At 50.7% G+C, this 25955-nt stretch overlaps 9 protein-coding genes across 9 annotated transcripts; 4 read left to right on the forward strand and 5 right to left on the reverse strand.

The window, feature by feature from the left end:
* Positions 1–3: 3 nt before the first annotated feature.
* MRS44_015339 (uncharacterized protein) lies at positions 4–1530 on the reverse strand (the record flags this gene model as incomplete). Its single annotated transcript, XM_046277604.2, has 1 exon — positions 4–1530. One exon carries the CDS (start codon positions 1528–1530, stop codon positions 4–6), a length of 1527 nt encoding a protein of 508 aa, XP_046126275.2.
* A 1739-nt stretch (positions 1531–3269) lies between these two features.
* Positions 3270–5265, forward strand: MRS44_015340 (uncharacterized protein; the record flags this gene model as incomplete). The annotated part of the gene is made up of 7 exons (XM_046267814.2): positions 3270–3552; positions 3601–3781; positions 3832–3980; positions 4033–4281; positions 4338–4524; positions 4580–5056; positions 5115–5265. The coding sequence occupies 7 exons, from the start codon at positions 3270–3272 to the stop codon at positions 5263–5265; spliced, it is 1677 nt and encodes a 558-aa protein (XP_046126276.2).
* A 1484-nt stretch (positions 5266–6749) lies between these two features.
* MRS44_015341 (uncharacterized protein) lies at positions 6750–10930 on the forward strand (the record flags this gene model as incomplete). The annotated part of the gene is made up of 7 exons (XM_065619169.1): positions 6750–7467; positions 7817–8015; positions 8250–8711; positions 8760–10172; positions 10224–10251; positions 10312–10533; positions 10760–10930. The coding sequence occupies 7 exons, from the start codon at positions 6750–6752 to the stop codon at positions 10928–10930; spliced, it is 3213 nt and encodes a 1070-aa protein (XP_065475241.1).
* Positions 10931–11104: 174 nt separating this feature from the next.
* On the reverse strand, positions 11105–13819 carry MRS44_015342 (uncharacterized protein; the record flags this gene model as incomplete). Its single annotated transcript, XM_065619170.1, has 11 exons — positions 11105–11123; positions 11174–11299; positions 11364–11510; positions 11577–11782; positions 11912–11930; positions 11982–12068; positions 12119–12163; positions 12214–12305; positions 12504–12580; positions 13061–13524; positions 13575–13819. 11 exons carry the CDS (start codon positions 13817–13819, stop codon positions 11105–11107), a joined length of 1527 nt encoding a protein of 508 aa, XP_065475242.1.
* Positions 13820–16150: 2331 nt separating this feature from the next.
* Positions 16151–17550, reverse strand: MRS44_015343 (uncharacterized protein; the record flags this gene model as incomplete). The annotated part of the gene is made up of 2 exons (XM_046272347.2): positions 16151–16843; positions 16915–17550. 2 exons carry the CDS (start codon positions 17548–17550, stop codon positions 16151–16153), a joined length of 1329 nt encoding a protein of 442 aa, XP_046126282.2.
* Positions 17551–17559: 9 nt separating this feature from the next.
* Positions 17560–19155, reverse strand: MRS44_015344 (uncharacterized protein; the record flags this gene model as incomplete). The annotated part of the gene is made up of 2 exons (XM_065619171.1): positions 17560–17751; positions 18286–19155. 2 exons carry the CDS (start codon positions 19153–19155, stop codon positions 17560–17562), a joined length of 1062 nt encoding a protein of 353 aa, XP_065475243.1.
* Positions 19156–20091: 936 nt separating this feature from the next.
* MRS44_015345 (uncharacterized protein) lies at positions 20092–20700 on the reverse strand (the record flags this gene model as incomplete). The annotated part of the gene is made up of 1 exon (XM_065619172.1): positions 20092–20700. One exon carries the CDS (start codon positions 20698–20700, stop codon positions 20092–20094), a length of 609 nt encoding a protein of 202 aa, XP_065475244.1.
* A 1249-nt stretch (positions 20701–21949) lies between these two features.
* MRS44_015346 (uncharacterized protein) lies at positions 21950–23159 on the forward strand (the record flags this gene model as incomplete). Its single annotated transcript, XM_046272348.2, has 2 exons — positions 21950–22306; positions 22362–23159. The coding sequence occupies 2 exons, from the start codon at positions 21950–21952 to the stop codon at positions 23157–23159; spliced, it is 1155 nt and encodes a 384-aa protein (XP_046126285.2).
* An 839-nt stretch (positions 23160–23998) lies between these two features.
* On the forward strand, positions 23999–25734 carry MRS44_015347 (uncharacterized protein; the record flags this gene model as incomplete). The annotated part of the gene is made up of 3 exons (XM_046280308.2): positions 23999–24240; positions 24314–24745; positions 24813–25734. 3 exons carry the CDS (start codon positions 23999–24001, stop codon positions 25732–25734), a joined length of 1596 nt encoding a protein of 531 aa, XP_046126286.2.
* Positions 25735–25955: the final 221 nt, after the last annotated feature.

The raw sequence follows: 25955 nt of genomic DNA on the forward strand, positions 1-25955 counted from the left end.
TATCTACTTGCCTCCCTGAATCAAGCTCATCGGCTTGAAACCCGTAGCTCGTCCATGAACTTGACCAGCCTGTGGAAACGCAAAACCCAACTCCTCATCATTGTAAATGGCCTGATGGATCGGGAGCAACAGCCTTGGACGGTCCGCCAAAGGAGGCCTTTGCTGGCAGACGGTATGAAAGTTGTCCTCGCGCACCACCAGTGCCGGAATAGTGTCAACGTGGAGAAATTGCCTCACTGTGCTTATCTTGCTCTGTAAGAGGCGTTTGTGGAATGCACTGCCTCGAAGAACTTGGAGGACTTCTGTCAGGTCGATCTTCCACTTGACACCAAGCTCATGAGCACGGCAAAACTTGTCAAGCATCTCTGTGTAATCTTCCGCTGTCAAAATATCCGGATAATGAGCAATCATCCGAAGAACCATTGTTGCGGTGGCTCGATGATTTCCATCAATAATCACAGGTATCCTCTTCCCGTCCTCAAGTGGCAGTGTTGGGTACGTCGAGACTGCAATGGGGGCAATGCAACAGCCACCTTCAGAATCGTTGAGGAGCATCTCCTCCACAATGGTTGCAACATGGGTCGAGATGGAGAACTCGGAGCGTGGCAGTTTGTCCAGAGGCACATATGCATAGGGCAGCTGTTGGTGGCCAGTGAAATGGACATGACTGATTCTCTCAAGCAATGGACACCCAAGGAACAATGCTTCCTGTGCCGCTTGAGCGATAGCGGCAGGCCAGTCGGGGTTGGTTGCATGTGTTCTTGGTGCTTGGTTTGCCACTGCCTCAACGGACGATAGCATGCGGGCAAAACATTCGACAGATCTGTCGGGAATCTTCTCCAAGCCTCCCAAAGGGTCTTTGAGGAGAGAAAAGATTTGCAAAAAGGCTTCTGCTTCATCTTGTCTTGCTTGACCCTTGCACACCCTTGTTGTCATTTCCGACAGTGCTCTGGCCCAGAGCTGGCCGGCAAGGCCTGAAGCGATGTCGTCTGTTTCATAATCCACCGGATTTGTGATGAATGCTGACTTGTGAATGCCTTCAGTTTGGGCTGGCCTCTGTTTTTGCATCTGGCGTATGATCCAGTGTGTTTGTTCTTGGGCTCTCTCTTTAAGCTGGGGAACAGCTCGTTTCCAACCAGCCATCAAGACCGGAGCCTGAAGGATCTGGCATATGGTGGGCGTAAATACCGTAGGAAGACCTCGCTCAGGAAGGTTCGAGAGCATGAAGCTCATTCTTCCAAGCTCCGTCTCGAGATCCCCATGGTTCAACCAGTCATGGTACGTAAAATGTTGGGCAAACACTGTCTCGGCCGTGGGAAATAGCCTTGGTGGGCGTGTGTCCAGAGTGAACGCTGCATCAAAGACTCGAAACAAAGCCAAGTCGACAAGATCTTGAAAGGAAGGAGAGAAAAGGTCCCGAGGCAGTGGTCGCTTCTCTGGAACCACCACGTGGCTGCTGGACAGCTTGGACTTGCTGGGTTCCAGCGACGCCGAGGCTGGTGCTTGAAGAGGAAGTTGGAGGACCTGCATTGTCGTAGATTGATCAAAATGGCCAAGATCTTTGCTCCTCTATCTACATGAAAATGCAAGACTACTTCGACGCTGGCTTATAACGGCTACAGAAAGGGTGTACTAAGGCAACAAGAGACATGCCTAGGCTGCTCTAACACCAAGAGCCGGATACTGTTACGCCTCGCTACGCCTCGTCCTCTGCCGTTACAGATCTCCGCTTACCTTACCAAGCTGGAAGCATATTCTAGGTAAGATTGGGCATGTTGGATTGTCTCATAGCCAGCATGCAAGAGCGAGTTTGAGAGCCTTGAGGGACGCTCGGTCCAGGATCGGACTCCATCGGACGTAAGACTGAGGCGAAGAGCACGCGTGGCGAGGCAGCAAAGAAGTTGTACTCCATAGGATCACAGTACATGGACTTTACAAGCAAGCAAGCTCCAGTTCCTAGCCGTTTCACCTACAGGGGAGCTCGTGGGGGCTAAAGCAGGTGAATGATATTACTTGCACCGGGTCTAATACCACTTTAAGGTCTACAAGCGTCCGCAAGGCCTGGGTCCATCGGCTTTTGGTGCGGCCGATGCATTCTGTATTCAGCCAGTCTGTGCTTTCATGATCTGTTGCATTAGTGAGATTGGTGCGTGTTACTCACACAGGCTACAGTGACAGTTAAAGAGCTTTACAATCTGAATCATCAGCTGAGTAGAAAATTGTGTAATGTGATTGTGTGACAGTTCGAATGGTTTATTGGTGTTTCAATAAGACATCACTTCGGAGCATGATCACAGCATAAATGTCAGCCAAATCTGGCGTATGGATCGTCAAGATTTGCAACTGGTGAGATTCGGGGATGCACGATATGACTGCAGAATGACTTGTGTCCGAATATGGCATGTTGTACAATTGGACATCCAATGAGGCTTTACGCGGCAAACTGTACTCGGCATTCCTCATCTCTATTGCATATTAGCAATCATAGAATGAGTAATGAAAACGGTTACTCTCACCATCCTCCTCGGAACGTAGCGGTAGGCATAAGCCGTGCATAAGCATCAAATCGCCACGCCCCTGAATACCCAATGTCCACGGAAAATACCTTTGTGGACATCCAAGCCAGATCTACGTGAAGATCACCCTTGTAGCGGTGGAGTACCACCAATTGTTCTCCGCCCGGGGTGAACCAACACATGCCATCAGCTTCCTCTCTTGTACCGCCATAAGTTCCTGTGGGACCACGCCTGCAGCCATGTACATCCCGACCTTCCCTCTTCTCTCCCTCCAGCTGTGGGGAAATCTGTTGGCTCGGCTCGCTCTGACCGGGGAGTTGAGAAGGATTGAGGCCATTTGACCCGTTTCCGGGGGCGGGACGGGGATAAGCTTACAGGGTATGAACCAATCGGGGGATTGGAGTGCGGGTGTCACATCCCGGGGTCTTTTTGGTCGGCCCGTATTCGCTCTGCGAGGTCTCTTTGTTAGTGCTCGAGCTGGCAGGGACAAATGTCGCCATGGTTGGTTGGTAGGTAATCCTTTGTCGGCTATAGGCGGTGTCTCACTCGCCACCAGCATTGTACCGTGTTTCGTGGCTTTTGCTGAGTTTGTGTTCTCCCTTCAAACCATCACTAGGTTCCCGCTGCATCAAAAGAAACTGGCATTAGCACTCTAATCATATGCCGGAGAAAGAGAATCTGTCTGTGATTAGCTAGGTATCGTATATCGTACCATTTTGCTGTCTTTTCTCCTCTTTCACCCTTGTGGGCAACATGAACCCCTCTTCCAAGAAAGAGAGCCCTGGGCAACTCACAGCGGAACCTCCTTCGGAGAAGAGCCCCGAGCAAAACACCAATGGCGTGATCAATTCTTCTACCACTGAAGCTCTAGAGTCATCGGCAGTCAGCACTCCTGAGACTGATCAAGAAGGGCCATCTGAGGAAGACCTAGTAAATCTAAGGCGCATCAGCGGCAAAATTCCAGTCGAAGCATGGATCGTTGCTTGGTTCTCCGGGGCTGAAAGGTTTGCCTACTATGCATTGCAGGCGCCGCTCCGTAAGTTACATCTCTCCTGGTCCACACCTCCCATCTAACATCTAAGAGAAAACTATATCCAAAACCCTGCCAGCGGGTTTGGACGTCCAGGTGCATTAGGCATGGGCCAATCGGTTGCTACAGCTCTCAACTCCTTTCTGAGGTTGGTGAGCTTCACTACACCCGTCTTTGCTGGCGTGTTGGCGGATGGGCATTGGGGGCCCTACAAAACTCTCGTTGTCTCGTGTGGGTAAGTTGCACTTGGAATGAATGGTGATATTGGTCTCTGATCAGGAGTAGACTATACTTCACCGGTATTCTCTTGCTCCTCCTGACCTCAATTCCCCCAGCTCTGGATGCTGGCGCCGGTCTTGGGGGCTTAATCGGAGCCTTTATCCTGATAGGTCTCGGCGTTGGAGGCGTCAAGTCTAGTGTTGCTCCATTCACAGGTAATCTCCTGACAATATCCATTGTATTGATGCATCTACTAACTCAACACAGCTGACCAGGTGCGGATCACTGGAAAGCAGATCCAGACGCTTGACTCTGGAGAGCGTGTCATCGTAGACCACGAAGTGACGGTGAGACGTGTGTACAGCATCTTTTACTGGTGTGCCAATGTCGGTGCACTTTCTGGTCTTGCGAGCGTCACCATGGAAAAGTATCTCGGTTTCTGGACCTCATTCTTGATGTCTCTAGTTGCACTCGCTTCTGGAACCGTGGTGCTTATTCTTGGACGCAACAGATTTTGTCAGTGGTTTCAAAGATTATTCTCTGAGCCAAGTGAATTCTGACCTTTTGTGTAGACCGTCGAAAGCCCGAGGCAAGCTTTCGAGCCAAACTTCTGAGTGCACTTGGATGCGCCATCAGAGGAGGTTTCAACTTGGATTCTGCCATGCCCGCTGTGCAACTGGAGAAGCATGGTCGAACAGTCCCTTGGGATGACCAGTATGTCGAAGATCTTCGACAGGCCTTGCAAGCATGCAGAGTATGGTAAGATTATCTGACTCAATCCGATATTATACATATGACTGACGAAAACTTCAAGGGCCATCTACCCAATCGTATGGCTGTGCTATGAACAAAATCAGACCAACTTGGTTTCCCAATCCGGCCAAATGGTCACTCACGGGATCCCAAACGATGCTGTATCGAGTCTGAACCCCATTTTTGTGCTCATGGCTGTTCCGCTGTTCGAACACTGCGTGTATCCGTACATGCACAAGCTGAAGCTGAACCCAAGACCAACTGTCAGGATGACCCTCGGGTTCATCATGATTGCCTTCTCCATGGCGATAGCCGCTGGTGTGCAGCAGGCTGTTTACAACGCCGGCCCTTGTTACAACATGCCCCTGGAGTGCGCTGCGTCAAACGACGGCCATATTCCAAACCAGGTCAGCTTCACGTTGCAGATACCTGTACACGCTGTCAGCGCTGTTGGGGAGGTACTATGGTCCGTCTCTGGATCTGAGTATGCATACAACAAGGCTGCTTCGCATATGAAGTCGACGCTTCAGGCAGTGACGTAAGTACTCAATTTCATCATTTCATCAAGAATGATCCGTGACTAATATTTGATTCAGTATGTTGACGCTGGCTTTGAACTCCGTCCTGGGACTTGCAGTCTCTCCTGCAGCGCACAACCCAAACCTTGTCATCTTGTTTTCCTCGTTTGCCGGTGCCATGACGGTTGCCTCAGGGGTATTCGGTTGGTTCTTTTGGACGAGTGACTAAACAGGCATGTTGCCCATAGAAGGATGGGAAGCTTAGTAGTTGCATAGATGAATGCTCCTGCAGATCCTCAAGTTCATAGCTCTAGAGTTGATCGAGATCACATAGGGCCGAGAATAGACATCAAGAACCACTTCTACACTAGAAATTACCGCTTGGGAGTCTACATGTCTTCTAATATGGCCACTTGATGGATTACTGTCCCAAATCAGTTCCAATTCTCTCCTCGGGGAGACATAATACCCTGGCCTTGCCCACCATACCATATACTGTCTTGGCCTCTGCAAAAGATATGCGTCTGAAAATAGCAAGTACTTGGTTTTTCAAGCTTAAAACTTGTCGTGGTCATTTCACACAAGCTCTCCAACGTACATAATTGGGTATTCTTGTCACGGATCGCCATTCGCACATGGTCTCAATGTAACCATATCAGAACGCAGTGAATGGAATTTCCGACGTATTTTTGTTTATGATCTAGACATAATTAACACTGTATTTCCCTTCGTATCCTATCACGTAGGTATCTGTGCTAGCACGCGTGTTCCTCTACGCATCCGGGCGCAGTAGGCTTTAGCTACTTCGACCCCAGTCTCGGCATCGCCGTGTGCTGTCCCGTCACCATCGGTAACGGCAGCTCCGACGGTAGTCCCCTTATATCGGGAAGTCTTTAACTTAATAACTGGAATCGACACGTATTGAAGCCGGGGTGTTGCAGTGGCATGCAGGAGCAAGCGCCTCTGACACCGCGTCTCCCTAAAGTCGCGTGTCAGACGCGAGGGTTTCCTTACCACGGCAAGTAACACAAACTGAGAAACGAGACAATCTCAGTCTCGTACCATATGGCAATTCTGTGCCCTCTGATGCTTCTATTAATATTCTTTGATAACAACGGCAGAGCGTTGGTAAATGCCGAGATAAGGTGAGTGGCCTCTCAGCAGCGACCGGCCTCATAAAGTATTATCGACAGATTCTGGGATGACATAGAGGTTTTCTGGTCTTATTTATTTGCACGTTAATATATGTTGCATAGTCTATCGTACGAGTCACGCTCTGCCGCATATCTGTGCTGAATATCACTGTTTCAGCATGCGCCCTATCAACACCACGCTCCCCTATACCTCAGCAACGTGTAACTGCATGTGCTACCAGACAAATGATGTCAAATAGGAAATAATGTTTGATCTTCACGGTACTTACTCGATGCTGGCGCCTCAAACTTACGCCGCAGGTGATGGCGCGACTCGGCTCTAGGTTTGTGAGCAAGTATGAGCAGTTAACCGCCTGATTCATATCGCCAACCCCGCTCGTAGATGGCTAGATTTGATATCTTCATGACAGATAAACTGTATATAGCATCATCTTTGCGTCTTCCACGAGACTGCTTGGTCTTCAAACAACCTCCTGTCTGGCCAAACTGCCCGCCCTCAGTTCCCCTATCCCTGGAACCTTTGATCCCTCTCCGCACCCCTCCTACATCAAACTTTATCATGCCGTTGACTTCCAAGTCGCTCGTGGCGCCCAAGTGTCTTTACTACGGACATGGACGCTTTGGTACCAGAAGACGACATTCACTCAGCTGCTCCTCAGGCCGAAACCACACTCCACCTTGGCCTCAAAATCCCCGTCCCTCTCCCCACGAGATCTTGGGCGTCGAAGCAGGGAAGCCTTACAACAAGGAACAATTTCGACGGCTTGTCAAATTGTATCATCCTGATGTGCACGGCCAGAACCCCTTGGTCAACTCTCTTTCCCGAGCAACTCGTTTGGAGCGATACCACCTCATCATCGCTGCCAACGAGCTCCTCAGTGACCCCAGCAAACGAAAAATGTATGAGATGTATGATGTGGGATGGGCTTTCAAGAACCAATACCGTGGATCACCTACTCCGAACTCAACATCCCCGTGGTCAGGATCGGGGCCCTACACTTCGGCTGCGCAATATTCTAGACATGCCGGTTGGACGGGACACTACCCAACTATGCGCCAGGAGCCTATTTACATGTCGAACGGCGGATTCGCCATTCTCCTTCTGTTCATTGCCATGGGTGGTGCCATAACGCAGCATGAGCGAGCCAAGAAGGCAAGACTGCGGGATAAGACATTGGAACTCGCTTTCCATGACTCCATTCTCCTTGGTCTACAAGATATCATCTTTTCCTCTGGGGATAAACAAAAGGACGAGAGGGTTTTGGAGTTTCTGGCTCGTAGGCACCTAGGCCTAGTTCGAACTAATGGTCACCATCATCCGCTGGATAGTGGATTAGAGGACAATATCTGCCGACATTGACGGTCAAGCATTGAATAGCCAAAAGGATGAGGATCATGGTTGCTTGGCGCAGTTTCTTTTAAATGGCTTGGGGCACGGAACAAGGACTCAGAGAATGGCACTTATTTAGTTAATGCAACGACCTCGAATGATGTTGTATGGTTCCCGCTGAAGCCCGCTCCATACAAAGGCTTTTTCAACACGGCACATGGGATCGACTCCAATTAATCCAACCATTTGACTGGATCCAATTCTTGCCAGACGCAAACTCTCACATCATACAATAGCCTATAGGGCTGAAATCCTACATGTTCAGTCACCAAGTTTGGGAGCTGCGATCCGTCAGACTAGGCACAGAGCTGGAAAGCCATCAACGGAAGTTGCCGCTCATTTTGTCTCCCAGCGAAGCAAACCTGGCATATCATTTTACGCCTTTCTCCTTCACAGGCCTCCAGGATCACTATTCGACGTTAGCGACGCATACTTGTGCGTCATATCCCCGTGTCAGCCTAGCCTAAACTGCTTCCAGCACAAGTTGTCTTCAGGCACCAGTTGAATTCAGCCCAGTCTTCGGTCCGCCGATCTAGAACTTGGTGGCTTGAAACAACCGGCCTCTACTAATTCCACTCCGAACGCCTCATTCCATCGCAAGGCAAACCAAGAAGCAACACGTGATTAATATTAAACCCCGCTCACAATCCAGCAACTGCATCAGTCCAGCGTGCAACCTGCGCCAAGGTCGGGCAAGTCCATGGACCCCCTCTCGATAACGACAGGGGTTCTCGCCCTTCTCGGAGTATGTTACAATGTCGGCACAGGACTCAAAAAGCTGTACGATGACATCGAGGCTGTTGACGAGACGGTGGTGGCCATCATCGAGGATGTCAAGGCCCTTACCAAGGTTCTCAGCACCATGAAGACGAGCTTCGACGGCGTGGCTGGACCTTTAACTGGGCATGTCGGAGCTCACTGGGAGAACATTTACTCCAGTTTGAAGGATGGAAATGAAGCACTCGAAGGCCTTTACGAAGTGGTGAAAGAGGTCAGCAGGGAGACATCGGTCCTCAGCGGGACAAGGAAGCAGATGCGCCTCAAAGCTGCCGAGGGAAAGATTGGGCTCTTTCGGAAGCAGATTCAGTCTTTCCGAGATACTCTACAGCTCTCCATGCAAGCCCTTATTCTGTAAGTTGCACAGCCTAGCCCCGATGAGCAGTATTCTAACCAACACAGATGGAACCAAGTATCCATTCAAGGTGCAAATGATCGCATCTTGCCCAGTCTCGAGGATATGCAGCGCGAGATCCGAAACCTCGCCGTTAAGCTGAACGAGCGCATCAGCACTTTGCAGACAACACCGGCTGCTGCTATCCCTCAGTTAGACATGACGAAACCTACAGAGATCGCGGCCATGTCGAACCTGAGGAACTGTGTACGATCAGCTGCCACCATCGTATCGTCTGCTTCAACCATCTTGACACTCGACCGGGACGAAGAGACTGAGACTTATTGTGGCTCTGATTGGGGTGACGTCTTGCCAAGTCAGACTAGCGAGTCCACCATGGCCTGGTTGCAAGACAGTGTCGACAGAGGACAGATACGAATTCCAGGATCTTCAAGACCGCCACAGGGAGATGACTCAGACTCGGACTCGGATCTTGACCTCGATCTTGCTCTAGGCTTGTATAAAAAGGCACAAGTCAAGTATCAGTTAACAGATTATCAGGGCGCAGAGCCGTTACTGCGCAACTGCCTGTCTCGGCTGATGCCCATGACCGAACAGGGCCGCACACGACCACGAAAGTCAGATCTCCCTTCAGCACACGAAGTCTTGTCCCTCTTCTGTCAGACATGCATCGGTCTCGAGAAATGGGAAGACGCAGCTACCGCCATGATTGACAAGATCGCGCTCAGCCCACACGGCCTAGAGGGCAAGGACGAAGCGGCTTTGAAGGACATTTCGACTCTAGTCATGGTTCTCTACGCCAAGAAAGACTACGTCCAAGGTCATTTATACGGCCGCAAGCTACTTCGCGGATACCGGAAGCTCGGTCCCAGCGGAGAGGATGGTGTTGAGCGCAGTCTGACTCTGCTTGTCGCCATCTGCAAAGCCAGCGGCAACACCGACGAGGAGCAAGCCTATTCCATCATGTTGGAGAACCTCCGTGAAAGGAAGGCAGCTCAGTCAATGCCTATACCCGTCATCGAAGAGGAGAGTTATGGATGGAGAGACCCAGCTATTCCCGTCCCTGAAACAGAAGAACAAGCGACGTCGCCTCTGACTGCTGATGGAAACGCCTTGTTACCGAAACTAGAACTACCTTACAGACCTTCGACACCAGTTGCATACTCTGCTCGGGCGTCTCCAGAGCCTCCTCCTCCGCCAAGCATCTCCGCAGTTCCACCCCAACGATCCTCTATCGCCTCCTCTTCCTCCGTTCAGACCACAGTTCAATCTCCAGACAGTTTAACCACAGCAGTCCCACCAATCCGTCCAGCTACTCCAGTCATTCGCAGCGAAGCTGAGCAGCTTCTATTGTCGAGTAAATACTACTTTGAGAATCATGAACGACTGCTACGAGCCCCAGTCAAGAGAAAGCTGGTTATCGTGGGCGATACGTTGTCCGGGAAGAGCTTATTGCTCCAGTGAGTACACCTCCGTTCTGAGCAGGTCATTTATTAATCATATGCATGTAGTCATCAAGCGCATGGTAACATCGACGAGGTATAAGCCACCGGAGGCATTGTTTCACTCCCCATTTTCTCTAACATGAATTTTCTCCAGGTGGCCCATCTCCAAGAGGCTGCAAGCTTGTTAGAAACCTTCTACACAACTGTGACTCTCGCAGACATAACAGTCGACATGACCATGACCGACACGCCAGGCCAGATAGACTATGATCGCTTGCGTCCTATTTGTTACCCCAATGGCAATGTTATCATATTGACATTTGACAAGAGCATTCCAGAGTGTTTCGACAATATCGAAGAAGCGGTTAGACTCTATGTCAGTTGCTGGATGAATACTGCTAATTCGTGACCGATCAGTGGATGCCCGAGATTCAACACTTTCTACCCAATACTCCCATCATACTTGTGGGCAATAAGAAGGACCTCGAGCACGACCCTAAAATAATCCAAGAAGCGAAAAAGATAGGTTATCACCCAGTCACCTATGAAGAGGCAAGCTTAGAATTTTGACGCGTGGCAGACACATGCTGACCAATCTATAGGGTGCAGAAAAGGCAGCCAAACTTCCAGGGGTGGTCAAATTCCTCGAGACTTCTGCCAAGACTGGCGAAGGTATCAAGGAGGTGTTTGAGTTCGCGGCTCTGTACGCTTTGCTGGGGACAGGCCAGGAGAAGACCCCAAGTATCTTCAGGAGACTGTTCTCAAAGAAATGAGGAAGGCAACCAGGCCCAATGTGTCTCCGCATACAACTGTGTGTCATCTTCCATGCAGCTTCGCTGTCAATGGCATTGTCTTTGTTGAACATGCTACCCATGCTATGTTGGAAGTGAACAAAGTCATTCCATCCTTGAACTGTTCAACCACAAGCCCATTCACGGCAATAGCTTCTAGCCGTAGGTGACATACCTATCGAGATAGTCAGCAAGCAGGCAAAGTTTTGCATCAGGAATACATACATGTCACCATTTGGGAAGTTCTTCTGATCATTGATAGCGGCGCGCATCTGACCAACCAAGACGGTGATCTCTTCGAGGCTCCAACCCAGGATCTGGCTCATGGGGTAAGTGGCAAAGCCGCCCAAGCTCATGTCCATATAGAAGTTGACGTATCGGCCCAGTTCCTTGAGCTTCAGGTCCTTGGGCCAACCCGTAGGGAAGTTTAAATGTCTTGGGGGCAATCTTGGTGAAACCAGCTTCACGAGCCCAGTTCTCCATCTTCGTGTCTGTGATGTCAAATGTGCGCCCCAGGCGATCACCGGCGTCGTAGAAGAGCTGGGCCCACTGCTTGAAGACGCTACCGAAGTTAGCATACTAGCGCAAGGGAACAGAGAAAACAATGCGGCGTAGGGGCAATGCATACTGGTCCTTCTCCACCTTGATGGCTGGGTTGTCACAACGCAGCGCAATCCCCGGCTCCATGTGCTGAAACCAACCTCCTGGCTTGAGGAACTTGAAAAGCTGGCCATAGAGCTTAGGCCAGTCATCGATGGCACCGTGAAGCGAGCGGATGTGAATAAAGTCAAACGACTCGGGTTCGAAAGTCCAATTGAGTTGTGCATCGTCGATCTGAAAGCTCACATTTGGTGGTACCTACTGGGCTGCGTGGGCTGATTATGTGAGCCGAAGGGAACAGATCTGCCATGTCACTGTCACTGTCAGGATGGTAATGATAATCTGTCGGCTGTCTATACTCACATTGCCCAAATACCTGAGCCTGTACCCACGTCTAGGATCCTCTACAGGGCATTAGCATGAAGTACAATACCATATTACAATTAATCTTGCCTGTGGGTTGTCTCTAATTGGTGGGAGGTAAAGCTTATCATCCAAGAGCATGGTGATCCAGTGGTGACTGTCAAAATGAGTTAGCAAGGTCCTATGGGTTACCAGTGTTCACCATACCTACCCAACGTCAAATCCTTCCACGTGCTTCTCATCACTGGGTGCCTTGTCACCAGTTTAGCACATAAAATCGAAGGTATTCTTGGTCTCTATACCAGTATTCCGTCGTCTTTGAAGATTGGTAAGTTCTTCCATGGATGTTGCGATCCTCGAGAATGCTAGAGGTGATGGATGCCGTTGACTCGACCTGGCTGAGTTTTCATACTTATCAGCACATTCTTGATAGAATTTCTAGATTTTTTCACGGCTGTTCGACCTTTATGATCCTATCGCATAGTCACCATCGTCACCGCCGACAATGTCGGGGTCCTAACAGACGCACGTTAACCCTGAAGTAGACGGGTATACGGTGTTTAGAGAGCACTGTAGTAAAACCTATACTTACAAACTCGATTCTCTGTTCCACTTCTTGCTGATCAGCTATTGCGAACTGTGCTTTCCTTCGCTTTGCTGCTGATTCACCTGATCAACCGCCATGCAGCAGTGAGGGGAAGTTGCCTGTTGGTTGTTGGAATGTAGTCGGCAACCAGGATCCCACCAATCAAGCACCCTCCAACGTCGATGACTAACTGCTGTCAGGTCATGGTAAAAAAAGACTCGGAATGGGAGTTTGTGCTGTGCTCGAGTTGGTCGGCCAAATCTCTGATTGATCTACTTGCAATCTCGCAGTTTAAATTCGACATGAAGTCACACACTAACGATAAAGTAAGCATATTCAGGTTGGCAGTTGCTTCAATGACATCTTATCAGCTAAGCTTCAAGTAAATAGTTTGAGTTTATTGTTTCTGAACACAGCTCTACGAAAACAGCTCGATCAAATATTTACAAGTACAAGCCCACATCCAGCCACTAGTCCCTAAACCTCTGGTCTCAACAAGTCAAGTTCAGCATGGTATGTTGACATGGCGAATATCTCTTAAGAGGAAGCCTTTTCCAGGTTACCATCAAAGGTATCGTCCTTGAAGGGCACAGTCGCCTTGCCAAAGTCGGCGCTGTTCAGCGCATCACGAGAAGCCTGGGGGATCGCATCCCAGTCAACCAAGGCGAGGTCGCGGCCCAGGGTGTCGGTAAACTGAAGCTCGTGGTTGGTAGGAAAGTTGGTAAAGTACTCGACCTTGGGTCGATCGCCCTCGCGCTGAGGAGAGTTGGTCTTCTTGTAGCTGCCGTGACCAGAGGCTGCAGCGCTGACGAGTTGGGCGCCGGCGCTGTCGACAAAGATGACGACGTTCTCCCAGTCATGACGGTGAGCACCGGTCGAGACTCCGCTGTTGGGCATGTCCTTGGGCATGTACCAGGCGTACATGATGGCGATTTGTCCGTTGCGCTCCTTGGCGCGGACATAGGTCTGTCCCCTGCCCTGGTCACGGCAGCCGCCAGTAGAGCTTCCAGTATCCTGAAGACCGCCGCTGAGACCGCGTTAGTTGCTGTTCGAATCGCGGAGTGTACGCTTACTCACCTGGTGTTTCCATCGGCATCTACAGCAGGATAAGACTGGCAGCCGTGCGCGATGTGCAGGAACGGCTCAAACTTCTTGATGGCATCTCCGATAGCACCAGTCTGAACCGTCTCTTCAAAAGGCTGGACGGCATCATGGTTGATGACGGCGCGAGAATGAAGAGTGCGAGCCAACAAGGCTTCGAAGGGGAACGCGTGCACCTGTGCAGCGAGGGTAGCAAGAGCAAAGATCGACTTGGTTTGCATTTTGGCAGTGAACGTGGTGAGTTGAAAAAGAAGGTATTTGATCAACAAATAATGTAGTAAAGGAAGGTGTTTTTGTGAAAGACAGTGGTGAATCTGGTGCTGAATGTGATCAACTACGAGACCGAGACTGCCTCTTTATAGCTTTTGGGATGATGATATCTCTCCTCCAAAGACTCAGTATTTCCTGTTAAACTCAGTTTCCATATCCATTTGACGATTTTAAGTTCGCGGTGCGTTTCAAGTGGATTCATGGAGTTTATGCATTTCCCAATTCGCATCTGAAGCTCACGTTTGTCACCTGCCAGGCCATCAAGCCTCGTCCAATAGGATAATTTGGCCCTCAAGTCCTTCCGAACCAACCTTCCGAAATCGGTCTTAAGCCATGGGCTCATCGCCTATCCTGGCAGCACGTGTTAGATGAAGCTAAATCTGGACGAAGTTGACAGGGATGCCGCGGGAACTTTTGCGAAATGTACGTAATTCGACATGTGCAGATACCACCACATCAAACCACCCTTGCCCCGGTCGCTATTGATATGCTCGAGACGTTAATGATTGTAAAGTTTACTTGGCATCCATATATGTCGATTCGAATCAGCCCTTGTCCGGTGGTACGGTAAGACCGAGACCTCCGAACGCCCGAAAAACCGGGGCTTTGTAAGTTGGCTCACCGTTGACCGTGAACCCTAATTCCATCTTCAGCTCGTCATTGGGTAATAGGCGCCTTGTTGGTGGATATCAAGAGTTTCAGCTGTGCCATGGCGGCAGAGCTGTACCGAACCCAAGCCTTGGCAGGGGTAGACTCAGTTTCGGCCAGTCTCACTACCTATAACGAGCCTACGTCAGTGACAGGTAAGCGTACAATAAACTGATGTAGAAGAGATGACAAATTAAGCTTAACAACTCCAGGTATGTCGTGGCGTGCCGACCCGGACACCCCGAACTCAAGGCAACAATGGTGACGTCTTCAAGCTGAAAGACCATTACGCGCCATCTCCACTCTCCCATCCTATAGCACGGTCTCAGGAGCGAGACTTGCTTGTCAGTTCGTCGTCCTCGGCTTCATGAAGTGAGACTCTTCGGCCTGTTCAGCATCCAAAGTCCGGTGTGGTGTATCGGTTATCATTCCGCGTTTTCACCGCGGCGAGCGGGGTTCGACTCCCCGCACCGGAGCTTTTTGAGGCGCGTACGCGCTCGCGTCTTTTTGCAGGAGACGGGGTTGGACCGTCATGTCAAGCTGGTGCAGGTGGTGACTCAAGCATCAGTGAAGCGAGAGAAAGGGCTTTACTGGTCTCGCGGCGGAAGCTTCTTTTTGTCTGACGTGACATTTGGGTGGTGGCTATCGTCGTGGCACCAAGGGAAAAGTAGGCATGTTTACTACTAAACACTGCCATGAGAATAGCGACTTTAGCAATTTATTTTAACAGTCAGGTTCTTAAACTGTAGGGTACCTTTTTGTCCCAAGCTCAATCCATTACAAGAATAAGTCCTACAAAGTTTGTAATGACAATGACATAAACCGGCGGGCCAAGTGCGCTCACCAAGCCAAATCAGACCAACACAAGCAATTTTGATCGTCATTTGGGAACCTGCTGAAGATTAGAAAACACACCTTAAATGATACCACAGATGCAAAAATAAGGAACAAAAGGAAAAAGTAGAGACAAACATTTGTCTTGTCTTTAGTCCTGTGCTTTCAAGTTTACTCTTCACCATAGGGTAGGTGTCGTGACCATTTTGTCCCAGCCATTACGCCCAGAGCGCGCGCGTGATTACGTCCGTCGTCAACCGCCAACAAGACCGTCATTCCCATTCCGTCCTTGGTCGAGGTCATACATGACTGGGAAGAAAAAGAAAGACCAAAAAAATGATCACGCTGGGGATCGAACCCAGAATCTTCTGATTCGTAGTCAGACGCCTTGCCATTGGGCCACGCGACCTCCTTTGTTGGATGAAAATTTTGGTCAGTCACGAGCTCAAGTGGCTCGTGCGCTTCAGCGCCATCTCCGCCATGTCCATGTCATCACATTCAACCAGGACCACGTCAATAGTAACAGAGCATCCATCATTGAGAAGAGTACAACATATTACATCCATCGCGTACAATGAGGCCTATTAGCCCTGGCCCGCTCCGAGCCTCACTTGTTCAAAGCCCATCCTCTCACATAGAGCTCCATTCCATCATAATCCACACATTCCCATTCCCAACTCTCGCCCAGTCGCCATAGACAGTTGTAGGCCAACTGACAGTCTCACCACAAATACCCATTGCGCATGGAATCCTCCACGCTCGAATGTAGATGTACACATGTGACATAAAATAAATCGCACCTAAGCAGTCGGCTCAGCTGATGGCTGTCCAGAGCCAGCCTCGGTGTTGGTGGGCTGCGTGTGCTGTCCAATCCGCTGTACAATGTCCTTGAGAGAGAATCCTCTCGCCTTGAGCTCGCCATCCAGAGCGTCAATAGCAGGGGCACCAAGCACCACAAGACTTCGGAGCATGCCGAGGTGTTTCGCTTGCAGATTGAGTGACCTCCCAGCCATGCTTAGCTCCCGTAGCTTGGGGTGAGTCTCGTCGATGAGAATCAAGGCAGGCAGGGCAGCCTGTCGAGCTTCTTCGAGTTCCATGGCGGCAGCTTGGCGGTCGGACTCGGCGAGATGCAACTCGGTGGCGTTGATGGTCGTCTTGTCCCAGTGTGCCTCTTGGAGCGCCTGAAACTTCTCTTCCGAGATCTGCTCCCACGTTTCCTTCGCATCATCGAGGGTTTTCTTACAGTCCTTGAGCTTCTGTTCCTCCGCCAGCAAAATCGAGATCTTCTCCTCCATCGCAGCAAGGTTGGCTTGGGCAGACTTGTGGCGGTCCAACGCTCCCCGGTGCGGTTCGGTTCGCAGCTTGAGCGACTCAGAAAGTTCAGCAAACTCTTGGCCCATTTCGATGTGTTGGCGCTCTATGGCTCGGATATATCTGGCCAGAGCTTCGAGGAAGGCGGGCGTAGCGTGCATCAGGCTCGATCGAGTTGCGAACTGATCATTCTGGTTAGCTGATGATACGAGCGACGGCAATCAACCATGCAATAGGCCTGAGAGCGACTAACCAAATCTTGTGAGGCTGTACCATCATCATGGCGAGCACGCTTGCTCGGGCAGATGCCTGTGGGCGTAGCAGACCGTTCTCGCTTCTTGATGTTGGGGCTGTTAGCCGGGATCGTTGTAGAGGAGGCCAGAGGGCGGGCGTCAGACGCGGTGTTGCTGGCAAACTGAGCGGAAGAAGCTGCCTGCGAGGGCTTTGGCATCATGCAAGGCAGCTGATGTTTGACTGGGATGGACTTCTCGGGTTCGGGTTGGTGGTTGTCATTGTCGACAGTGAGTTCATCCTCGTCATCGGTTCCGGCGACTTGTTCCACTCGCTCCTTGCCCTTTCCTTCTTTCTGCGTCGCATCGTTGGTCTTGTCGCTGGGTTCCGCTCGCTCGCCTTCGCCAGCATCGTCATTGGGAGCAGGGTCAGCCACCTTTGGGGCAATAGCGCTTCTGCGTCTGGAGGCTGCGATCGACTTGAACTGCGGGTCAACAAACTTGTCCTTGGCAGCCTTGATATCGCTCATTCGAAGCGAAAGATCGGAATCATCTTCGTGAGAAGCAATGCTGTGGCCCAGAAATGCTTTGACATCAGTGATTTCGAACTCTGGGTTGGCGTCGGCGTGCTCAAGAATCATGGCCAGAGTGCTCAACATGGTGCATCCCTACTGCTTCGGAAGAAACTCTGCCAGCCATTCCCAGGGCTTCTGGCCGATGACGGCCTCGATCCGCTTGAGGGAACGCTTCTGTCGCTCGGTGCCCTCGAAGTTGTCGGGCCATTCACTGTTGTCGGGGTCCGAGGGCCCGGGGGAGGCAGATGACGGCCCGGTACGGGCTTTGACATCGCTCTTTGCCATCTTGTCCGAGTATCACAGCGCGGTTTGGTGTATCGAGTGAAACCTTGGGTGCATGTATGGATTGTTGACATTTGGTGGAGTGGAATGCGATAAACAAAAGGTGGGGCAGAGGAACGCGTCGCAGCTGGCACGCGTGCACGTGATCTGACCCCCCCACCTGGGCGGCAAATGTTTGTGCTATGGCATAACTGCATAACTATGAATGAAACATGCATAAAACAAACACAAGATGTGAAAGGAGTTTGCAATTGCTGGTTGAACTCTGAAATCGTTCAACACCTCAAGGTCAGGCATCAGTTCAAGGTCTGGTGATTGAACAGACCCACAGGCAGGTAAGCAGAGCGGAAATGCGCAAAAATTGCATCCTCAGAGGGCGGTTGGTTATTAGGGGTCACATCAGAAGTTGTTGAAGCAAGATCTATCATTGATGCACTACTTAATGTTGAGAAATAATTCTGCATTTCGATAAAGAATCATCTCCAGCTCTTCTTTCTTTAACAATCTACTGGCTCGCATTTTCTCGATCCATTCAACCCCATCCTGCATCTTGAGAAAAGGATAGTCGATGCCAAACATGATTCGACCCAACTTGGTATTCTGAAGCATACACGCCAACGGGGCAACGCCTTTCAGTGAACTCGTGGTAAACCAAAAGTTCTCGGCATAAACCTGTTGGAAGCTTCGACTTATAGGGCCCCAATTTGCGCTGAACCACTGGATATGTTCCAGGAAGAAAGGTAGAGACTCCCCGAAGTGTCCCAGTATAATCTTGAGCTTTGGGAAGCGGTCAAAAACGCCTGCCGCGTAGAGCCGGAGAATGTGTGTGGCAGTATCGAAATGCCACCCGAAGGCGAAATGCGACATGCCCATACTCGCTTGAGGGGAGTAGCTCCCCTGGTACCAGTCGGCCATGGTGCTTGTAAGCATAGTTGGACGTAGGTAAAAGGGAATATCAAACTCCTCGAGAGTTGCCCAAAAGCTGTTGTACTCAGGTCCCTCGTAATATCTCCCTCCCGCGTGATTGTCCACTAAGGCTCCTTTGAAGCCGAGCTCGTTGATACAACGTCGGAGCTCGTCTGCTGCCTTTAAAGGGTCGGCCATAGGGAGGTGCGCAAATGCAGCAAAACGAGTTGGGTTTTTGGCAACCGCTTCGGCCATGTCATTATTCACAGCCTGGTAGCTGAGCACGTCTTCGGCGTAGCCAGCCGTGTGGCTAAGAACTTGGAGTTTGATACCCCCGGCATCCATACTTTTTATTCTGCCCTCGCCTACGTCGCATAGGCTCTCTATTACTGGAGGTGGAAAGCTTGTTTTATTTCTGTATAAGGACTGGTCAACAGAGGCACTGAGACAGTGTTCTTCTAGTGCGATGATTCGCAGCGGCTGGGTTTCAGAGGAGGTCATGGTGACAAATAGTGCTGGTCGGATATTCGGCTCAGGTTACGGCGGCGACCACTCACAAAGCTGGGCGACAAAGGAAACATTCCAAGTCGATCTTCGTGTTAAATATTTACTTATTTTAGCGTGACTACTAGTCACTAGTATATCTCGTCGTGAGATAAAATCGAGACTATTAACTCGTGCTTTGGTTATGTTCTATGTAGCGGGTTGCCTATGCCAGTATTACCTACCCTACTTGGAGGTTTTATTGGTCTCTAACATAATGCACGCGGCAAGAAGCTAGACCTCTCATGGGCTGTACTGATATACAAGCGATGGGTTAGATGGCCAATCATGCATAAAGAGACGTATCTATAAGCCCCCGGCCTAGTCCTATTGGACTCAGCTCTGGTCACATATTGACACCCAGCTGACTTGTCATCTGCCTTGGATGCCTTGTAGCCCTCGACGAGTTGTATTTTACTTTCAGCTTCCGCTCTCACACGGTACGGCAATGTGTTTCCATCACATCTCCGAGACATTGCGGAGAAAGTCGACGTCGACGAGTGAGTGGTGTTTTGGCAAGGCCAATCACTATTTGCTGTCAACCACTCGTCCGTCTAGGTAACACTGTCTGTATAATGAGGCGCTCAATATTCGCGCCTCTGCCACTGACCCCTCAGCTGATCAAGTCACAATTCCAAGTCAATCAGCAAGAAGGCATGAGACCAAATTCTTTAAAGACCTTCAGATGTCTGGCTTGGTGTTGGAACTTCAAACTGCATCCCTCACCAAACACTTCACTCTCACTCCCACTTCCAAATCCCCCCTTTGCCTGTCTGGCTGTCTATCATTTGCAACCAAGTCTACTGAAACCCCTGCTAGTGATTCAGCCTCTGCTGCCACGGCTGGGTTCTCCCAGAAAAACTGGCGTTGGTGTCAGAAGTGCGCATCCCTTTTCTACAGGGGAGAAGCTCTGTGTGTTCCTGGGGGCGTCCATGACCATTCCTCCAGCGGCACATACACCTCTCCCAGTCTGCTGCCGGTCAAGAGAACTGGAAGTGGTGCAAGAACTGTCAAGTACTCTCCTTCACTGGAAATGGTGCCGTCGGCCCTTGCAAGGCCGGTGGAAAGCACGACGTTTCTGGCAGCGGCAACTATCGCCTTCAGCAGAATGGGGATGGCCAAGCCGACTGGCACTGGTGTCGCAAGTGTCAAGTCTTGTCGTTCGCTGGTGGACCAGTGAGCGACTGTCAGGCTGGAGGAAAGCATAACTTCACTGGAAGCGGCAACTACAGTCTCTGCATCGATGGCAATCCTCGTGCTATAGTAAGCGGTCAAGATCAATGGCGCTGGTGCAACAAGTGCCAGGCCCTGGCCTACGATGGTCACACTTGCTGTCCTGCCGGAGGAGCCCACATCAGCACCGGGAGCTGGAACTACACGCTGATTGGCAATAATCCTGCTGTGCCCAACTCTCAGACCGGGTGCATGTGGTGTCACAAGTGCTACGGTCTTGCCTATTCCAAGGCTTCCTCTGCTGGAACCTGCCCTCGCGGTGGCACACATGATCATGCTAGAAGTGCTGACGATGCCTTGCCCATGAACATGAACGTGGGTTCTGCTGGAGGCCAGAACCAGTGGAGTTGGTGCAAGTCGTGTCAGCAGCTGTGGTGGAGTGGAAATGGCCAACAAGGACGCTGCAGTCATTCTCCCATTGGCGGACACTCCAAAGATGGGTCTGCAGACTACACGCTTTCTCATGAACAGATAGATACTCAGCTGAGAGCATTGTTGAGGAGACATGAGCCTGGGTATATGAATGTGCTTTTCTCTCGTTCTTGAGTTAGTAGATGGAGGTTGGATCTGAACAATTCTGGGAATATGAAACTAGGGAACAAATTGGCCACTTCACAGTCAAGTTCAAGTGACGGCAGATCACGAGATGAAGTACCCAATGTGAGTGAGAGTGCCAAGGCCCCTGGCTCATTGCCGTCACGGCAGAGATAGGCCCAGATCGACCGACTCTAGGCTTGGCTTCAAGGGTACCTAGCACAGAAAAGAGGCTCGTGAGCACATTGAGATTGCTCTAGCCATCCCTGTTGTCACAGATTGAACAGGTCGTGCCTTGTGAGTCGACATCCACAAGACACATCCAGATGGTTTCCTTTCTTGGGTGACTGGCCGACCCACGGAGCATGTTGATTGGACCATTTTCCACCTTTAGGGGTCTTAATTTCATTTCCCCCAGACTTTCCGGAACAACGGTCTCACCCTCCGACGGAATGGATCCCCTCGTCGGCCCTGATGCAACCTCGGAGCCTCAGCCTCCGGGCCCGAACTCGGTCCAGAGCGGGTCCAATCGAGTCATGAGTTCTCTGTTCTGAGGTTTTTAAGTAATTTCATTATAGTTCTTTTCGATAATGGCTATCTAACTCACCAAGACTCGGACATTGTCACTCCGAGCCATTGTTGTCAGTCGATTACCAGTCTCCTTTCGGGCTCAGGACCTCCGGGGGTCTTCCCTCCTCAAGTTCAATGGAGAAATCCTTCCGGAACAACTCACGGCTGACGGGCCGTATCAATGTGATCAAGAAGTCAAGAGAAATTGAATAGAACGGTAGAGTGGGAAGAAGGGCTTGGTTAGAGGGTCTCACGATGGTGTCCTATTTCGCCAACAGCCTTGCTGGAGGAAATGGTTTGACTCTTGGCGAATATAAGAGCAGCCTGTTTCTCCTTTCATGATGATATCCTCAGCTCAGCACACTCTTAGCTCAGCACACTCACTCAAAGTCTTTGCCAACAGGAACTGAACACCATGCGCTATCTCCTCTCCCTTAGTGGCCTCACTGGCCTCGCTCTGGCCCAGAACGGAGCCTGGCAGCAATGTGGAGGCCAAAACTGGAGCGGCTCTACCACTTGCATCTCTGGTTACACTTGCAGCTTTATTAACGACTATTACAGCCAGTGTGTGCCAGGCTCTAACCCCAACCCGCCTTCTACTACTCTCTCTACCGTCACTCAGCCAAGCTCTTCTCCCACCAACAACCCCAACCCAGGAACGGGCAAGTTCGTCTGGGTTGGTACCAATGAGGCTGGTGGTGAGTTTGGAGAGAATAATCTGCCAGGCACTTTGGGCAAGGATTACACCTTTCCAGACACTGCCGCGATTGACGTAAGTCTTGCCACTGAGGATGTATTGCAGTACGCATACTAACATGGCTCATCAGACTCTGACCGGTCAAGGATACAACACCTTCCGTGTGCAGCTCAAGATGGAGAGGCTGACGAGCACCTTGACTGGTAGCCACAATCAGGCTTACCTTGATGGCTACAGCAAGGTCATCAACCACATCACCCAGAAGGGTGCCTATGCTGTCCTTGATCCTCACAACTATGGCCGCTTCTTTGGCAACGTCATTACCGACACTTCAGCTTTCCAGACCTGGTGGAAGAACCTTGCCGCCGTCTTCAAAAACAACGACCGCGTCATTTTTGACACCAACAACGAGTACCACAGCATGGACCAGACTCTTGTTCTCAAGCTCAACCAGGCTGCTATTGACGGTATCCGATCCACCGGTGCCAAACAGTACATCTTTGTTGAAGGCAACCAGTGGTCTGGTGCTTGGTCCTGGCCCGATGTCAACGACAACATGAAGGCTCTCACCGACCCCGAGGACAAGATTGTCTACCAGATGCACCAGTACTTGGACTCTGACAGCTCTGGCACTTCGGTGGCCTGTGTTTCCTCCACCATTGGCGCTGAACGGGTCAAAGCAGCCACAGCCTGGCTCAAGAAGAACGGCAAGGTCGGTATTCTCGGTGAGTTTGCCGGTGGAGCAAACAGCCAGTGCAAGGCAGCCGTCCAGGGTATGCTCGACTATCTTGAGGACAACAGCGATGTCTGGAAGGGTGTTCTTTGGTGGGCGGCTGGTCCCTGGTGGGATACCTACATGTACAGCTTTGAACCTCCAAGTGGAACTGGCTACCAGTACTACAACTCTCTTCTGAAGACCTACGTCTAAAAGCTGGGAGAGTGGGCTGTTCTGGGGGTAGCTTTTGATGCAGCCGTCTGATATTGTCAACCAAAGGCGATACTGCAGGATGAAAGATACAGGTAGACAGATTGACCAGGAATAAACAATATTTGAGGGACTTCGGTGACCAGATAAACCTCCCATGCTGAGAATATAGCTCTTGGCGATCGATGGACTCGTCATCATCACTCGATAAGCCACCATCAAACAGAGCTCTTGACAAGGGCTTCTCTTTGCAGCTGAGTGTGTTTGCACTTAAGCGACGTGTCGTGTGGGGCGTCAGCATCGCCAAGCGAGAATGTTGTACCCTGATTTGTCCTGCTGACGCTGATGTTGGCATTGCAAAGGGGGGGGAACGCTGGGTTGGAGTCTCTTGCCTAGAAGCCAAAGCCATGGAGATGGGAATGAAAGGGCCTGCATGAAGGGGCCTGTGTGTTTAAAACGGACATCCCAGAAGGATATTGTCTTCTTTCATAGAGACAGCAAAATGAGATGGCGTTGACCTTGAAACAACCGCACAATGGGCTAACTGGAATCGTCGTAGTTGACGCTGGGTCCTTATCCAAGGGTGCCAATCGCCACTCCTGCTTTGCAATCCCGAGGCTGGCTCGGACTTTTCAGCACTAAAATCTCACCTTACATGAAGAACCCCTGCAACAGTGTGTATCCCAGTTTCGTGGCAGCTCAGCGCTAAGCAAATGGCCTGGGATAAGTATCTGCTAGATCCGATCAACTTGGCCTAATCTTGATCTTTTGTTTCTTTCTCGTGCTAGACTCGACGAGTCATCTCTGGTTTCCAGTAGCCGCGGGACACCTCGTCTTAAGCCATGGCACAGAGCGTGACGACAGCCTCAAATGGCTTCCTCTCCTTTGTAGCAGAGGACGTTAAGCAGTCACCCGCAAGGTACTTGACTGGGTTGGCGTTGATTTTGTCCGTCATCTTTCTACAGAAGCTGTCATCTCCTGGTCTCGATGAGAGGGAGCCCCCCTTGCTTAAACCTAGCATTCCTGTTATAGGCCATCTCATTGGGATGGCGAAGCACCATGGTGGCTATTTTCAGATTCTATTGTAAGTCAATAGGAAGAACATACTGAGTCGTTATTGATAGACAAATGGGCTTGAACTGATGGACAAACTTTAGTGACAAGACCCGCGCTCGAATTGGCACCTTGCCCATCCTTGGTGGAAAGCTGTACATCATCTTTGAGCCTTCCATGGTCCAGTCGGCCTACAGAAACAAGAACCTGGCCTTTGAGCCGTTTGCCGTCGAGTTTGCTCAGAGAGAGCTCGCTATTTCCAACGAGTCAGCCAGAATCGTCCGAGAAACCAATCTCGTTCCTGATTTCTTCTCTGTCATCACCAAGTCGATGGCGGGAGAGTACACACATCGGATGAATGCCAATGCTCTGAAATATGTATCAAAGGAGCTCGAGACCTTGGGCAGCAGCGAGCCCTTGAAGATCCCAAACATGTATCTCTGGGTGCGAGATATGATGACCATTGCCACGACAGAGGCCTTGTATGGGCCTGACAACCCTATCAAGGGGAACCCTGGTTTGATGGAAGATCTCTGGTAAGTATCAAAACGAAGATACTACTCAATGATTTCTGAGGCGTGGGCTGCGCTGACCATCGTTCAGGACCTTTGAGGCTGGCTTGACTGGAATCTTGCTCAACGTTTTCCCGAGCATCACGGCACGAGCTGCCCACTATGCAAGGGCCAGACTGCAAGCTGCTCTGGGAAAATACTACGGCGCCATGAAGGACCAACACGAGGATGCAGCTCAGATTGTCAAGAGTCGAGCGACAGTGCTTCGCAGCTATGGTATCGGCGCCGAAGTCGGTAACTTTGAGCTTGCTTTGCTTCATGTGTCGACAGCCAACACTATCCCTACGCTCTTTTGGTTCATGGCACAAATCTACGCTCGACCTGAACTTGTCTCTCGCCTGAGAGAAGAGGTGGTGCCTGCGGCACAATACGGCGATGACAACGAGGTTACTATCGACATCACCACCCTCGATCAAAAGTGTCCACTACTTGTCAGCTGTTACCGTGAGGCCATCCGTCTATCTAACCAGACTGTGGGCAACCGCAGAGTTATGGAGGACACCACCATCTCCGACGGCAAAGGCAACTCATACCTCCTCAAGAAGGGTCTCAATGTGCAAATGTCAGCTCAGGTTCTCCACACATTGCACAGTGTCTGGGGCAACGACGTGATGGAGTTTGATCCCGAGAGATTCATCGAAAAGGGCGGAAAGGAGAACCTCCAGTCTGATCGGGCAAAGAGGACGTCGTTTGCTCCCTTTGGCGGTGGACGTCATCTGTGCCCTGGAAGAAACTTTGCCTTTGCTGAGAACCTTGGGCTGATGACTTCTCTCCTCCTTGGCTTTGACGTTGCACCTCTAAACCAGGACTACGCAACATTCAAGGTTCCCACTATGAAGGCGTGTGTATTCTCTGAAGCGGCAGGCAAGCCGGAAAAGGAAGGCGAAGGGTTTGGGGTCCAGATCCAGAAGAAGAAGGGTTGGGAGAAGACTAAGTGGCGATTTGTGTCTTAAAAGTGTTGGCACGAGAATTAGATGTAAACGATTCATTATTGGTAGATTAGACGATTGCCTCGGTGATAGACCGTCAATTCACAAGATGAAACGGAGTAGCATCGTCCTCTCCATTTAAAACCTGCAGTTAACTGCTGCTATGAGCCTGGGCCTCAATCTAACTGATTCTCCTGTGACACCTGATGCAGGTCAGCAGCATCTTGCAAGGAGCCTCGGGTTGC

This window comes from Fusarium solani (genome assembly GCF_023522795.1).
Source record: "Fusarium solani strain SB1 chromosome Unknown bctg00000011, whole genome shotgun sequence".
NCBI lineage: Eukaryota > Fungi > Ascomycota > Sordariomycetes > Hypocreales > Nectriaceae > Fusarium > Fusarium solani.